The sequence below is a fragment of the Miscanthus floridulus genome, chromosome 9 (assembly GCF_019320115.1).
Source record: "Miscanthus floridulus cultivar M001 chromosome 9, ASM1932011v1, whole genome shotgun sequence".
NCBI lineage: Eukaryota > Viridiplantae > Streptophyta > Magnoliopsida > Poales > Poaceae > Miscanthus > Miscanthus floridulus.
The window spans coordinates 57,478,051-57,494,320 of NC_089588.1; the positions used below are offsets into that span (position 1 = coordinate 57,478,051).

At 46.7% G+C, this 16,270-nt stretch overlaps 1 protein-coding gene, 1 long non-coding RNA gene and 1 pseudogene across 2 annotated transcripts; all 3 read left to right on the plus strand.

The window, feature by feature from the left end:
• The first annotated feature begins 8,542 nt into the window (after positions 1–8,542).
• LOC136481978 (probable serine/threonine-protein kinase WNK6) lies at positions 8,543–15,535 on the plus strand (annotated as a pseudogene).
• On the plus strand, positions 10,996–12,794 carry LOC136481979 (uncharacterized). The gene is made up of 6 exons (XR_010764929.1): positions 10,996–11,219; positions 11,298–11,495; positions 11,574–11,937; positions 12,024–12,150; positions 12,232–12,437; positions 12,510–12,794. It is a non-coding gene; the product is annotated as an uncharacterized lncRNA (long non-coding RNA).
• Positions 12,881–13,853, plus strand: LOC136481980 (uncharacterized). The gene is made up of 3 exons (XM_066479238.1): positions 12,881–12,982; positions 13,070–13,399; positions 13,481–13,853. The coding sequence occupies exons 2-3, from the start codon at positions 13,115–13,117 to the stop codon at positions 13,598–13,600; spliced, it is 405 nt and encodes a 134-aa protein (XP_066335335.1). The 5' UTR covers positions 12,881–12,982; positions 13,070–13,114; the 3' UTR covers positions 13,601–13,853.
• Positions 15,536–16,270: the final 735 nt, after the last annotated feature.

Below are 16,270 nucleotides of genomic sequence, written 5' to 3' on the forward strand. Positions count from 1 at the left end.
GTTTGTTTACTTCTCATGCGCTAAGGATGCAAACCACAGCCAAATATTAGGATCGCTAGATCCCTTGTTTTTCTTTTAGCTAAAGCTCATCGGTGCTGACCATGGCCTGCACACATCTGGCGGTGTGCAGATTTCCTGCTTCTCGGAGGTGTTGACTTTAGAAGGATTAGGAGGTCTCGTGCCTATGCTCAAGTTTGATTCGAAGATGGAATCTACGCTGCACTACGCCAACTCTGATGATGCCCGTGAAGGAGGAGCCTTCACTCGATAGACTTCCGCTAGATTAACTCTGTAATAGGTGTGTTCCTCAGTGATGTAATACCTTTTATCTTGTAATCTTATGATGTATGACAGTGATATCGACTGATATATGATAATATGATGGAATCAACTATTGGTTTCATCATATTATAATTCATTCTGTGGATTTTCACTTCGCGGAAAATTGAGGATGTTTCAGTCAGCATCTTGATCATCGTGGGTCGTCTCCCCTATAGGAGCAACAATATTTTAACATTTATGATACAAAATAGTTACCATTAAATTAATCTGATAACATATTTTCATAACAATTTTATGAAAACATAAATGGTAACACTATGAACTATAAATTTTGGTGGTCTCACCTGTTGGAACGACATTGTAGTAGTAGTGGAAGTCGCCGCCAGTCTCAGGAGCTTTGGCAGTATCTGTACTTAACTCTGTGGTTGTACTCACTATAGCAGTAGTGGAAGTTGTCGCTACAGTCTCAGAGCCCTGAGAGACTGGCAGTGTGGATTGAGGAGCTGAAACATTTGCTTGGGTTAACTGCTCTGGATTTATAGGCATACTCTGCTCATGCACCGTCTAGGGGATGACTTAGTGTAGACTGGCGCAGCTGGACTAGGACCTAGAGCAACTGGCTGTGATAGTAGACCTATTTGAATGTGAGCCTTGTTTAGTTATAGGAATTTGAATTTTGGGGCTACTATAGACGCTCGTTTTTATTTGGCAAATAGTATTCAAACATGGACTAATTAGGCTCAAAATGTTCGTCTCGCAATTTCCCACCAAACTGTGCAATTAGTTTTTCTTTTCATCTACATTTAATGTTCCATACACGAACCGCAAACATTCGATATGACAAGTACTGTAGCAACTTTTTGAAATTTAGGTTTCAACTAAACAAGGGCTGAGTACTCGATGGGAAAGTCTAGAGCGGTACAGGTAGGAAACCACCGATCCGTTGGCTAGCTAGCAACATAGCCCGAGGCTAACCCTGAGGTGGGGCAAGTACTTCCAAATTTGGGTGTGGAAGTCCTGTGGCAGTGTAAAGCTGACTAAAGCAACCACTAAACAGTGTGTACATCTGAGCCGTCTGTGCCTGCTGATTTGCCAGGGCTTGAGAAAGAACCTGTGACTGCTGCTTCATCTGCTCTTGTATCATGACAAGCGTTTCTCGGTGTTGTCTCAACTCGGTGGCCTGTTCATGTTGGACCCATGCCATAGTCTATTGGGACTCACTCAACACTTTTAAGAATATGTGCAAGCTCTGACGGCTGCTGAACAGCCATTGGAGTCACCTGAGGAGGGGCAGAGAACACTTTAACATGTGGCTCAATGTTGCTATCATCAATGCCGAATGCAGAGCCTGAGGCCTCGTGGTCATGTGTACGGCGTGGTGGCGTAGGGAGGTACTCGCTGTCATCTGAGTCCGATTCAGTCTCTTTATCTGCATGAACCTCCTCTTCTACATGCATAATCCCTCCTAGTCCATCTTCATGCTCTGCCTGCTCTTGGGTTGCATCCTCTGCTGTGTGTCTCTCTATTTCCTCTGCGGATAACTATTCTTGAGCGGCTCTGAGGGCACGCTATCCACGACGCTGATCGCCACTCAACGCTGGATGGTAGGTTAGAAGCACGGTCTCGCACTCCTCGTAAGTCTCCTGGCACCTCTGTGGATAAATCTCACTAAGCAGATAGCTGATAATATGAGGGTACACCTGCTGTCGTCCAGTACTAATAGCATCAGAAATGACATCCTCAATCTCACACAACATAAAGTCTAAGAAGTTGAACTGCTCCCCATTCCAAATGGAGAGGAAAAGCCACTGTTGCAAGCTGGTCAATGACTCCCGATTGCCTCCACGAGGGAGGACTGTCTTCCTCAGAGCCATGTGTAGAACTTGCACTTCTGGTAGCAGTCGGTCTGGTGTACGTAGGGATCCATCAGCGAAGGGCTGCCTGAAGAGCGGACATATATGCTAGTTTGTAGGGAAGTCACCTCTAGCTCTCCCACATCGCGGGGGTACATGTCACCGTAAACTATCTGGTGTAGCTTCCTATCTGAGGCGGCAACCCCAAGGACAAGTCTCAGCTCGCCAGCATAAATTCGAGACATATGGTCATTGATCATCAACTGAATAAACTCCCGATGCGGGTTGATCCACACTGTAGCATAAAACTGACGTACCAAACGAACCACTACTCGGTCCACCACGCTGAAAAGACAAATGAAGCCTTGGAACCTCTCAAACAGGGGCAAATCGGTATGCCTGCTGCTCTCTCAAGCTCATCCCAGCCAAGTATCCTCTGGTCTGCTAGGGCAATATCTCTGGTCCGGTAGCTCCTGTGGAAGCTCTCCTGAGCAATAGTCCAGAAAGCCCTGCAGGCACCATGCTCTCTGATCTGTGGAACCCAGAACTCAAGAGGGTAGAACTTGATAGCTCGTATCTTCTTTGAGCTCAATTTCATAAAGTCACGGAATCTAGGCCCTCTCTCCTGCTCACTCTACTCCTCTTTCTTCCACTTACGGCAGCAGTCGAACCTCCGCCTCGAGTTTTAGGGCCCTGACGATGGACTGCAGGTGAGCATGAGTCCGGTGCAAACGGACAAGTCTGGTGTGTTGAGTGGAACGACTTCATCCGTGCAATCTGCTCCTCAGTATACTCTTCCATCTGTACTCCCTCAGGGATAACCTCATGGGTCTCCTCCTGCATCTGCCCTCGGTGGGTCGATGCTCTAGTATCCCTCTCTGAAATCCTCAATGCGCTACCACGACCTCGACCATGCCTTGACTCTTGGGCCAACATAGCCATGGTGGCTTCTTCCTCTCTTTTGTCGGCGCGTTTCTGTTGAACTCTTCTTCTTCTTTGGCTCCTCTAAAGGAGCCTTTTCCTTTCCCTTTCGCGTCATCTGCAAGACTTCTGTGGGGGAAAGCCATGAGATTAGGTTAAACTATATAAAAACCATACAAGCATTTCATCGAACACTTGGAATGCATGATCAGCGGGAGCAAAAGCATCACCTTTCCTTAGTCGATTTGCTGGCCTGTCGTGGAAGAAGAATGTGCGCGACGGCGGCGTGAATGCGCGCTACACGGGACGACGGCGTGGGTGGGGGATGGCGGCGTGGGCGGGGTTTCGGTGGCGGGGGAAGGCGGCGCCGATCGTGGGTGGCCGCATGGAAGCGCCGTGTGGAAGCGCCGCGAGTCATGGGGATGGCAGAGTGGAGCGGTGCGGCCACGATGACCAGGGATCGCGCGTTGGCCGGCAGTGAACCTCCGACACAACAGCCGCAGCGATGGCGAGCACTACAGCCACAGTGCGGGGGAGGTTAGGGCATGCGAGATGAAAACGGTTGGGCCCGTATGTTTTTAAAATCTGGATGGGTAGGATTGTCCGGCCGTTGAAAAAACAACTGGCACAACTTTACCTCAACCGCTCCTGAAAAATCATTGTCCGGCCGCAGAGCTTTGTCCAGCCATTGTTTTTCGAGTCAATTCCTTCGTTGCCACTGAAATTTATAAGCATTCCCTTAATGCCATTGAAATTGTTAAGTTCCCTTGACTGCCACTATTCTAAGCTTGCATTTCCTTGATTGCCATTGCCGTTAAAATTTGTTAACTTTTCCGTTAAGTTGGCACTCGCCGAGGCAAATATGCTGCTTCATCGCTCGCCTTTCTCATGCGCGTCGTGCAGCGCTGGCTCCGGCCTTGTTAGCTGTTGTTCTGCCTCAGCCCTCAGCTCCGCGGCTACGCCTCAACCACGTCGACACGGACCGCGCTGCGAGATTCGTCGACACCGTCATGGCCTCATGGTCCTCGTTCACCAGCGGCCTAGTTATCAGACGCGCATGCATGCGGGAGGGGCAGGGCGGCTGACGCACACCCGCACAGGAGGGCGAATAGGTCGAGAACGCGCGCAGGACGACTGAACAGGCAGAGGCCCAGGCGGCGCGCGTCTCCCCTGCGTCGTCCGCACACGCTTGCTAGGTGCGGTGCAGCCGCGCGCACATCCTGGCATCGCCGACTCGCGTCTGCGGTCTGCCGACAGGTGCACTCTTTCGTCAATGGCACCAGAATGGCAAATGGATTAGCTCTCAAGGAAAGAAGCCACCGGATGCAATCTTTAGTTAGTTTCCTTGCTGTACTCTATGAATACTGGACTATCCGGTTAATGAAATTATTGCGTATTCTCTGCAAAAACTTGTACGCTTTTACATGGGAAAGAAAGGGAAATAGCTAAGCAGAATCAGGAAGAAGGCATGCCCACGTACTCACGACTCTGCGAGCACGGGCTCGGTCAGCGACCATCTCTTCTCAACTGTCGTTGCCATCGACTTTGCCTCCAACTCCTGCGGATCCGTATGAAAGAAGCAGGTGCGCTTCTGTGAACATCAGCACATGTGCGCTTCTTGCAGCACCGGGCAGCCGAGTGCCTTGCCCTGGCGGCCGTGAGCAGCCTGGCCCCTAGTGGTCGCGAGCGCCCCGGTGGCTCCCTGATCTTGCCCAGCTGCTTGTGCATGCCGCCGAAGACGCCTCCCCTCGTCCTCCCCCTTCACACGCTCGAGCAATATCGTCGTGGAGGCCGGCGAGCTCGGACGACCCCGCGCACCTGCACTTCTTGCCTCACCGGCGGCTACGAGCCCGGCGCCCCGGCCTCAGCCGCCACGCGCGCCCGGGCGGTTGCAAGATCCCCAGCAAGCCGCGAGCTCACCGGGGCAGCGCGTGCCCGGCGCCGCAAGCTTTGCCCGGTCGCCCAATGTTTCAATTTTTTCCAATGAAGCGATCGCATAACAGAGAAGTTGTGGGGCCCTGTTGTCATTGGGTATAACTTAACAGAGTTTAACAGAAATGGCAGTAAGGGAAACACAAATTCCATACAATGGCACTGAAGGGAAGTTGAAAATTTGAATGGCATTCAGAGAACTCCTATAATTTATAGTGGCAACGAGGGAATTGACTCTTGTTTTTCTTAGGTGGCCGGACCATCCTGCGGCTCCGTTTATTTTTTTCACTCTTTGCATTAGATAGAACTTCTTTTATGTTAATGAGTTGGAGGCAATGTTCCCTAGTAGGTGAACAACATGTGGGCAAGTAAAATCATAAACCTTTGTTCAAAAACGCTCACTTCAATTCATGTGACAAGTCAAATATAATTTAAATAAATCAGTACAAAGCATAATAATTTATTAGTACAAATTATTATTTAAGTCACTACAAACCAGTTGAAGTACACAACAAAGTTCATGCAAACATAAGTAGATTACATATTTGGACCTCGTCGTATCATGTAGTAGTTGTAGTGCAGGTCATTAATTTCATAGGCTATACCATCGATGATTTAGAGCAGCGTATTTACTAGTGCACTCTCCCTTGCTTCACATGATCGGGCACAAGGTTTGCCAATGACTGTTAGCAACGGTAGTGCAGATACTGATGCCCCTGTCACAAGCACACGTTCCTGGAATCCATGTGTAGTGGTTGTTGGCCCAGCAAATTGCCACTCATAAGGACCCAATTGAGGCATGATCTGGTTTAGAATGGCTTGAAAGCTACAAGCTGCGTAGGTTAAGTCACACTCCTCAGTCTGTAAGTGTTCAAAAAATGGATAAGAGAACCATACATACAGACATACCAATGAATAAATTTAGGTATGAGCTATAAGATTCACTTCGAGCTTACCACATCATATAGGTTGTTTTGAGCAACTGTTGCATAAAGACCTGCCACATCATGACGGACACCCTGATCTAAAGCACTTATCACCATGGAGGAGAATGAAGGAATATTGTACCTAATATTCGCAAGCTCCCTTAAACATTTCAGCACAGCATATTTTTTCGCATTAACCTGGTAGGGTTGCCTCATGCTTGTCATAGTGATGGGTAAAATCTGACCTAGATGACCCCACCTAGCAGCGATAAAAAATCTAATTTGACATTGCAGACCACCATTTGGAGCAGGGAAGGTCACAACATTCATCTCCTCAACGCCGAACTTTGAGATTGTCTCTTTGAACCATTGTAGCGGTTGAATTATCTATGGTACATTTAAGAATCATATATATCAGAAAAAATATATATATGTGTCTTTAAAACATATTATTTTACTGAAAGCATGTTGCTTACTATGCTTGGATATGGGTGCTCTGCATATGACAACACTGGATAGAATCCATTGTCATATATGTAGCCGAGATCCGGGGGAGGCAGTTCTCCGCCCATCTCTTCTCCTGAATTTATGTTAACAGAAAAACTGTAATTTCTTCTAATGGATTTACCGTGACCAATACATGATATTCTTGTGCTACTCCGTCCATCCCAAAATACACAACATTTTTGTAAAAATATTCTTTATGCATGTGCACGATTTTGTCACGTGCTAGTTACACTATCGTAGCCTTTGCACGTGCACGATTTTGTCCAAGATTAATACACGAAATCAGTGAAAAAATATTACCATTCGTGTCTTAACTTGCTGGTAGTAATCTAGATCAGGGAAAGATCGAGGAATCCACTTACCAGATCTGGAAAAGGAAAAGGGAAAGAGGAGCCCACGCTGCCTCCTTGCCGTCAGCAAAACGTCGCTCTCGGTCACGGCAAATGTGGCAGTTGTCGTAAACTTGTAACCGCGCGTGCGTGCAGTGGTAAATAATGAAGTTGACTGTGCGCGTGGAACGCGTGGAGAATTCTAGAGGCGGTTATGTAAAGAGAACCGCCCCTAAAAGTAATCACGTGTGTACTGGGGCGGAAATAGTTTTAGAGGCAGTTATGTTAAGAGAACTGCCTCTAGAAACCGTTTTTAGAGGCGTTTAAGAGAACTGCCTCTAGAAAACCGCCCTTGTTAATTTATTTGAGACGCGGTTATCTTAATGAACCGTCTTTGAAAATATGTTTTTATTAGAGGTGGTTCTGTAAAGACGACCGCCCCCAAAAATTCTATTTTAGTGGCAGTTCTCTTTACTAAACCACCCCTAGAAATATAACTATTTCTAGAGACGGTTTTCTTAATGGAACCGCCCCTGAAAATAGATCTCCAGCATCAGTCACGGAGCTACAGTGCCTCCCACCAAGGTTAGAGGTGGCATGCTAGTTTAACCACCTCTATTAGAAAAGTGAGCGCATGTAAAAAACATTTCTGTACTAGTGGTGAGAGAGTTTCATAGAAGTCATTTGCAATCAAAGGAGATCAAAATGCGCAGATAGCTTGAGATGAATCCACGGGCAAAAAAATGCATGTTCATACAAAGTTCTAAGAGCACCTTCAAGAATCCTAAAAACTCATTCTCTAAATCATTATTTAGAGAATAATTTAAATAAAAAACGTTATCTATATTTTTTCACTCTCTAATAGTTTTTTATATCTTATGCACACAGTCAACCTTACTCGCCGCCGTCCATGACCGGCCTCCCCTAGTGCACCTCGAGCCGATACGAGCAGAGTAGCGTGTGTGTGGGTGTGGGTGTGGGGATGCCCCTAGGGCTAGTGGCTCGCCACCGGAGCGGAGAGGCCATGGCCGGCCAATCGGGCTGCACCAGGCACTAGGCGACTGTTCGTGCGATAGAAAACGAAGGGGCCGAGGGAGAGAATAATGAAAATCGCAGGTTTCCGATGAAAAACGCAAGTAAAATACTGGAAGGGTCTGGTGGTATTTAGATGTAGTTTGGGTTCCCAATGTAACTAATTTTTTGATATTTTAGCAGTTGTTTTTTTAAACTGTTGGAGAAACTCTTCTTTGCTACTTTCAATTATTTTTGGCGACTTAGAAAACACAAGATTTTTGGGAACTAAATTTTAGAAACTCTTGGAAGTCGACACCCTTAGAGCATCGCCAAGAGACTCTCTATATTCTTCCTAAATGCTAGGAATAGAGATTTTGAAAAAAAAATATCATCCAACAGCTTATCTAAATAGTTATCCAAATATAATCATTTTCTATTCCGAATTTTTTGCTAGCAAAAAAATAGAAGACGAGAATGACTTTCTAAAGTGCACGCGAGATATAGAAAAACGGTTAGAAAGCGAAAAGATATAGAAAACGATTTTTATGCAAATGACTCTCCAAATGATGATTTAAAAGTGAGATTTAGAAAGGTTTTTGGATGCTCTTATCTAACTAGTATATCTGATCTGCCAAGTGGATGCGTATCACGCCCATGATCAGTTCCCACCAGGTCGCCGGGCCCACCTGCAGCCTCACGTGACCCCGCTCCTAGACACCCGCGGCGCGGTACCCGTGGAACAAGTGTTTTGAGTTCACAAGAGAATTCAGAGTTCAGACTCGTCGCGCTCGCACGCCGTCCCTCGCGCTGCTTAATGAGTTAGGGCTCGTCGATCCATCGCCGGCTCGACTTCTGATCTCGCGGGCGGAGGAGCGCGCCGGTGCGATGGCTCTGGATCCGGATTTGTCCGGCGGCGAGCAGGCGGAGCCGCCCGACGATGTGGACGACCCCGACGTCGACGAGGTCGACCCCACCGGCCGCTACTTCCGGGTACGTGCTGTGCCGTCCATCCGCCGTCCTTTTCGCGTCTGCTGCTAATGTCGACATGTTTTTTAGTCTCATCGGGTTGCCGGGTTGGTTCATCGCCTGTTAGCGCGGGGGGCTTTCAGTTCCTGAATTTTGAATCTTGATTGCATCCTGCGCTGGAATTAGTCTGAAAAATAGATCTTTCTGCCTGATCTCTGCGGTTTCGTGCGTGCATTGCAGTACAAGGAGGTCGTGGGATCAGGGGCCTTCAAGACAGTGTACCTCCCTTCCCTCTCCTCAGCTGTTTATGCAGTACTCCGTAATTCAGTAGCAAATTAAATGACAGTAACTAGTTTCCTGAAATTCACACTGGATATTCGACAAATCACAAAGATTCAGCCTTGAATGCCAGCTTTTTTTAAAAAATGAAGAAAAGTGGGAATTCTTGCTTGTGTTTGTTGATTCACGTGATCGATTTGGTGGCAGCTACAAAGGCTTCGATGTGGTGGAAGGCATTGAGGTGGCATGGGCCAAAGTAGAGATAAACGGCCGGACCATGGGATCCCCCAAGGAGCTACAGCGGCTCAAGACGGAGATCCAGCTGCTGCGGTCGCTCCAGCACAAGCACATCCTCAAGCTCTACGCCTCATGGGTCGACAACAAGGAAAGGACCGTCAATCTCATCACTGAGCTGTTCACGTCCGGCAACTTGAGAGAGTGTGTAAATATGACATAACCGATCCTTGTATGTGCTGCTACGATGGAGTGTGATTGATTTTACTATTTGTGCCTCGTACCTTCTTTTGTGCCATGGTGAATTTCAGTTATTTACCATTGGCAAACAAAATCTGAATAATTCTTTTTTTTCAAATTTAAAATCTGAAAAAAAATCTTGGTAGTTTTAGTTTTTCACTTTTCAGCGAACAAAAAGAAATACAGAGCTGGCTCTTTTGGCTTTCCATTCAGAAGGGAAACTAGCTACCTTCAATTCACCATCCCCCTCTAATGATCTATGTTATGTTATGGTGTGGTTAGGTACCGTACGAAGCACAAGAAAGTTGACATGAAGGCAATGAGGCGATGGGCCAAACAAATACTGACAGAGCTAGCCTATCTGCACAGCCAGAAGCCACCAATCATACACAGGGACTTGAAGTGTGAGAATTTTTTTTAATTTTAACACTTTTTGGAAATTAATTTTAAATCTAACACAACCAGTTTTTTTTAAACTAACACTTTTGGCCGCGCCTATTGCCCTGGCGCGGCCAAATGCCTGTGCCGCGCCATGCATGGTGGCGTGGCACAGGGCTGACGTGGCAGTAACCGGGTCCGCTGACCGCTGACGGGGCAGGGCCTACCGCGCCACCGATCATGGCGCGGCTGCGCCAAATAAAACCCCACAGCGAGGCCACCCGCCCGCCCGCTGCCCTGCCCGCCCGCATGCCTGCCGCCCGCCGCCTCTGCCCCGCCGCGCGCCAGCCGCTTCTGCCCCGCCGCCGGGCAGCTCCCGCGGCCGCCTACGCCGCGCCCGGCCACTCCTGCCGCGCAGCGCCCGCCCGCCCACGCCGCGCCCGGCCAGTCCCGCCGCGCAACGTCCGCGCCGGCCGCGCCACGAACGCCGGCGCGTCAAGGCCGTCAGCTCCTAAGGTACCTCCCTCTCGATTTCATATTATTTTGATTATTATTATTTTAGGATAATTAGTGATTGAGGATAATTAGTGATTTATGATAGTTAGTAATTTAGGATAGTTAGGGTTTTATGATTGTTGTTGATTTATAATAGTTTGTCAAATTTAGGATACTTACTGATTTAGGATAGTTATGTTAGTGAATTTGTTTGTGATTTACGTAGGTAGTTTTTAGGTTCGAGGTTGTGTGTTCTAGTATAGTTAGGAATTTGGGTTTAGGGATTGATTAGTTATTTATTAATTAGTTTATAGTTAGTTATTTAGTTAGGGATTTTGGGTATACCTACTGGTTTACAAACGTCGGTACTTACTAGTACGTGACACGTCGATTTTGATGACTTTATGAAGTTTCGTCAAATGCTTATATTCCTTGTGAAGTTGTTTATGTTACAAGTGTGTGATATGTCTGTTAATGTTACTTTGAATATATACATGTGCTTTCATATTGTGTTCGTATTGCATAACAAGTAGTTCAAATTTTGCAATGCTACATAATGTTAATTTGAATACTCTAACGCTTTTTTAATCAATTTGTAACAAGATAGCCCCACCCACACAGCATCCGTTGTACCCCATTTTTGAGGTGGAGTACGACGACCAGCACCGAACACATATCTTGAGTGACAACGACGCAGAGGTGGCCTTGCCTCCTTTGAGGCCCCGCACGCACACTAGGGCGCACCAGTGGGACGAGCGTTACGCGCCGTACATACGGCGTGCCGGCTTCCTCGAGCTTATCCGTGTTGTCAACCATGGTCTTCCGCCCCTTGACCCAGCACTACTTACTGTAGCTGTAGACAGGTACGAGTGCATTCTTTGTACGTAAACTTTCTTGTAACAAATTTGAGGCAGGTAACAGTCGTTCTATTCTTATATCAGGTGGAGGCCTAAGACCCACATGTTCCACCTACCTTGTGGCGAGATGACCTTGATCATGCAGGACGTGAAGGCTATTTTTGGCCTTCGGTTGGGGGGACTTCCAGTGACAGGGATAGTTGACAACGATCACTGGAGGGAGTTGGTGGCTTAGTTTACTGGCTTTCTTCTACCGGATGACGAGGCTTCCAAGAAAAATAAGTGAGAAATTGAAGCTTATTTAATACTTGCATTGCTTTCCTGCAGCCATCGGGTCTTATTTTGTTTGGTAAATTTCAGAAAAACTTCCGGTGTTTCGTCGTCCTGGATCATGGAGCGCTTTGATTACTACCCACAGGCTGAGGAGGCTCAGATCGACAGGTTCACTCAAGTTTGGCTCTGGCACTTTCTTAGTGCTTTCCTCTTCCCAGACGCCTCGGGCAACACCATCAGCTGGATCTTTCTTGACATACTACGCCAGTCGTGGGAAAACATAGCGGCGTACAGCTAGGGCAGCGCAGTCCTGGCATGGACGTATTGATAGCTATGCGTTGCCTGCTATCGCACCTCAGTGTACGCGAACCTTGGGGGTTGCTCGTACCTACTTCAGGTTTGGTGTTGGGAACGATGGCCCATTGGGAGGCCCCTTAATCTTGGTTTTACCGTAAGTACTTCGGTTCATTATATTCTTCGATATGGTTACATATCATGAGTTTATTAATGGCTAATTCATTATCGTGTTCAATGCAGCACTGGAACAGACAAGATACACTCCCTATAGCTCTGTTTATCTGGACGGAATCAGAGTTAGTTAGGGAATGTGAGGCGTAAGTACAGGGAGTACACGGATGGTCTCGACGTCCTAACACAGCACCAGGTTACACTCTCTTTACTATCATACATGTGTCTTGTTCGATCTACACTATATCACAGCCTAACTCAATTACGAAATGTTCAGGTGCATTGGTGTCCTTGGGATGCTCTGGAGCTCCAGTACTATCTCAGTCCTGTCACTAGGGACGAGTCAGACGAGTATCGCTGCAACGTCCCTCTTATTTTCTTCCACGTGGTCGAGATTCACTTGCCCGTCAGGGTCTGCAGACAGTTTAGAAGAATGACAGGCCGTCCACCACCACTTTACTCCACCAACCAAGGATTGCACGAGTGAGTTATCGATTAATAACAGAGCTATAATTCAGAGGTGTGTGTGGTACAACTAACATCGTTTTGTTGCAGGTATAACCGCAGGAAGAGGTACAAGACCAAGGATTGGCGCGTGACACACAACGCGCACATCCACTTGTGGGAGACCAGGGAACGGCAGCCGGTCCATGCGGGTCCTCCACACGACCAGCACACCTTCGATGAGTACCTGCGCTGGCTTCACAGGTCTACGAGGACACATATCAAGCCCCCGTACACTGAGGAAGCGATTGACGAGGACTCAGAGGAAGATGTGATCGAAGATGTATATGACGTTGCCACTAGAGAGGACACACAGCTATAGAGAGCCCCGCTACAAAGATACGTGATAAGATACTTGAATGGTACAATTTGTTATCCATTTGGTATTAACTATGTATACTAAAACTGTTCAACTACGTTTCTGTACCCAGGCGACACAATTGTCGAGGCTGTCCAATGAAGCAGCGTACCGGCTTCACGAGTCTAGAGGGCTGGGGCCAGGCGTTCTCACGACTTTTGTGGAGGTAAACATAAACTAGTCCGTTCCGAAAATATTTGTTTAGTGTATATGCATTTGAGAAATGCACTAACTTTAACGTCTATTTATGTAGAAGGTGAAGAAGAGCTGCAGGAAGCTAGCTCAAAAGCTGAGCTGCATGGACACTCTTTATGAGGAACCACCACTCCCGGCGCGGTCGGGTGGCACGTCTTCAGCCTCTTTGAGGACACCAGCCGGCTCTTCTCAGCAGATGACAGGTGCCACTTCTGCGGTGCGTACACCACCACATCATAGCACTGGCAAGGACCCTGCAACCGTAGACGAGGAGGACGACGATGACGACGACGACCATTGGGAAGATTGGCCACAGGACGAGATCGGCATGTCTCAGCTAGGTGGTGTCCCGCTTGGTACCCAAGGAGCCTCACAAGTACTAACAAAGGTAGTTTCTTTAAATACGTAGGCTACATGAACTAACGATCATAAAGAATTCTAAGTAATCGTGCATATCACATACTTGCAGGGTACGAGCCGTACGCACCGGCAACGCGACCACACCGACGTTGGCTACACTCCCAATACGTTGCCAACAAATCCAAAGAGACAAAGGCGTCCGAGGGATCCTTACACTTCTGGATCTTAGTTTGTTAGGTCGAACTATTATTGGCGTCCGAAACTTGCAGGCTTAGTTGGTTATGTTATATCGAACTTATGTCAAACCAATTAAAATGTTATGTGGCAGCTTGTCAACTTATGTTATTTGCTTCATATCCGTTTCAATGCGTTGCGTCATCACTGCTTGCGAGATTAAGTAGCAACTAGTTTGGAAACCGGCAGTCCCGGGGTATCTCGACGCCGGTGGCCGGCGTCTTGCGCGAGGGGTCGAGGAAGCCGGGGTCCATGGTCACGTCGCCGCCAATCCTACAATATGGGGCCAAAAATATCATTGGCTTATCAAATTCTCTATTCGACCGTGAAAAAAAATTAACAAAATATATAAACAAATTCATTATTGACTTTACGTTAAGCAATACTTAGAATAACTCCCACTATCGGCGCGACGTGTTCCGGGATGGCGGCGGGCACGGCGGCCAGGCTTGCTTCTGCTCGGGCAGGCATGACTGACAGCGGGGTTTTATTTGGCGCAGCCGCGCCATGCTTCGTGGCGCGGCACTGCCGCGCCAAGATCGGTGGCACGGCAGACCCTACCCCATCGGTGGTCAGCGGACCCGGTTACCGCAACGTCAGCCCTGTGCCGCGCCACCATGCATGGCGCGGCACAGGCATTTGGCCGTGCCAGGGCAATAGGCGCGGCCAAAAGTGTTAGTTTTTTTAAAAAAACGGCCATGTTAGATTTAAAATTAATTTCCAAAAAGTGATAAAATTTAAAAAAAATTCAAGTGTGACAACATTTTCATCAATGGGAACCATGGGAAAGTTAAGATTGGGGACTTCGGTTTGGCAATGGTCATGCAGCGGAGGAAAACTCAGAGTATACAAGGTACGGTTTTCTACAGGCCACGCTGCCACATATTTTCTGAAACAAAGGTGATATGTGGTGAGCTTGATATGGTTATCAGTAACATTTAACCTGAAACACAGGCACCTTAGAATTCACGGCACCAGAGCTCTTTGGTGAAAACTACAATGAGTTGTGGATATATACTCTTTCGGCATGTGTATGCTGGAGATGGTGACTGGTGAGTGCCCTTACAGTGAATGTCAGGGCTTTGTTCAGATATACAAGAAGATTTATGAAGTAAGTGATCTGTCACCCAGATAGTACTTGCTTGTCTACTTCAAGAGTTCGCTAGGAAATACCCAGATACTTCCTTTTTGTTGTATATGAATGATGCTATAATGGTACAATTGCAGGGTGTAAAACCAGTTGCTCTCTCCAAGGTCAAAGATGCAGAAGTAAGAAGTTTCATAGAGAGCTGTCTAGCTTCAGCGGCAGATAGATTGCCAGCAAGTGAGCTCTTGAAGAGCCCTTTTCTCATGAAAGATGACATCATCATCAATGATAATAAAACCTCTAATCCTGTGCAAGAACCTATAGCATTCCCGCCAAATTTGGATCTGGATCTTGAAGCCACACCAATTTTTGTATCTTTGCTACCAAATGGAACCGTTGATAATGGGAAGGGGTCTTTCAGCCTAGTGCTTCGAAGGGGTGGATTTGTCCTGGAAGGAGATATGAGTGGTAGCAACCCTGTCAAGTTATTACTAAGGATTCCTGTCCCCAATGGTAATTACAAGCATCAAAATAACATCTTTGGATTGCACAAATCTCCATTAGTACCATGCACTGACGCTGCATTTTTATTTTTTTTGGCCTTGTACAGGTAAATGTAAGAACATCGAGTTTGCATTTGACCTGGAGAATGATACAAGTCTTTCGGTGGCTACAGAGATGGTGCAAGAGCTTGAACTACCTTCTTGGAGCATGCCTATTGTGGCGAAGCTGGTAGATGCGTTCTTGCTCAAAACTGTTCGTGGTTGGAGGCCGTGTGTTCAGGTCGGTCAGATGATCCAGGCAGTGCAAAACACTGCATCCGCGAATGGAAAATGCATCTGAATCAATGTTTGTAGCTGATGCATTATTATGCCCCTTATGTAAATATATGTCGTGCTCGAATGCAACGCCAGGCGTTGCTGACTAAGCACATCTTCTTTTATCTGATGGCAGCGAAAGTTTGGGCATGATTACTAATTAGAATAGTGGCATATCTCGTAGTATTATTTTTGGTTCTTATTGATAGAAAGAGGCTCGAGGATAAGAGAATTTAAGAATCCTGTAACAGCGATCCTTGCTTTGCTCAGTTAGTAAAATGCCTTATTATGACTCGGTTGCGATGTGTTGCAGAGCCAGTAACAAGTCATTTTAATAGTTCATCAATCATAAAAAAGGTAACATTATTAAATCAGGTACAATGACACGCAATTTATTTTTGAATTATAAGTTATTACTTTAAATAAGTTTATACCTTTTGATGTAAGAGCAACTCCAACAGCTTGGCTATTCTTGTTGTGGAGGCCATTTTAGAATTTGTATAGCAAAAAATAGACTCCAACAGATGTGCTATCTCATATCTGACTTCGTAAAATAGCAAGTTGGTTATTCCTTAATTTTCGGTGGTCATATAAAGCAAACCACTTTGTAAATCAGCAAGGCTGTTGTGGACCTTTTCTTATTTAAGGAGTTTTCTATTTTACAAAATGGCTAAACAATAGAATCTGGCTACTATTTTAGCCCAGCTTTTGGAGTTGCTCTAACATTACTAGCGTATGACATATCAATACCAAATAATTT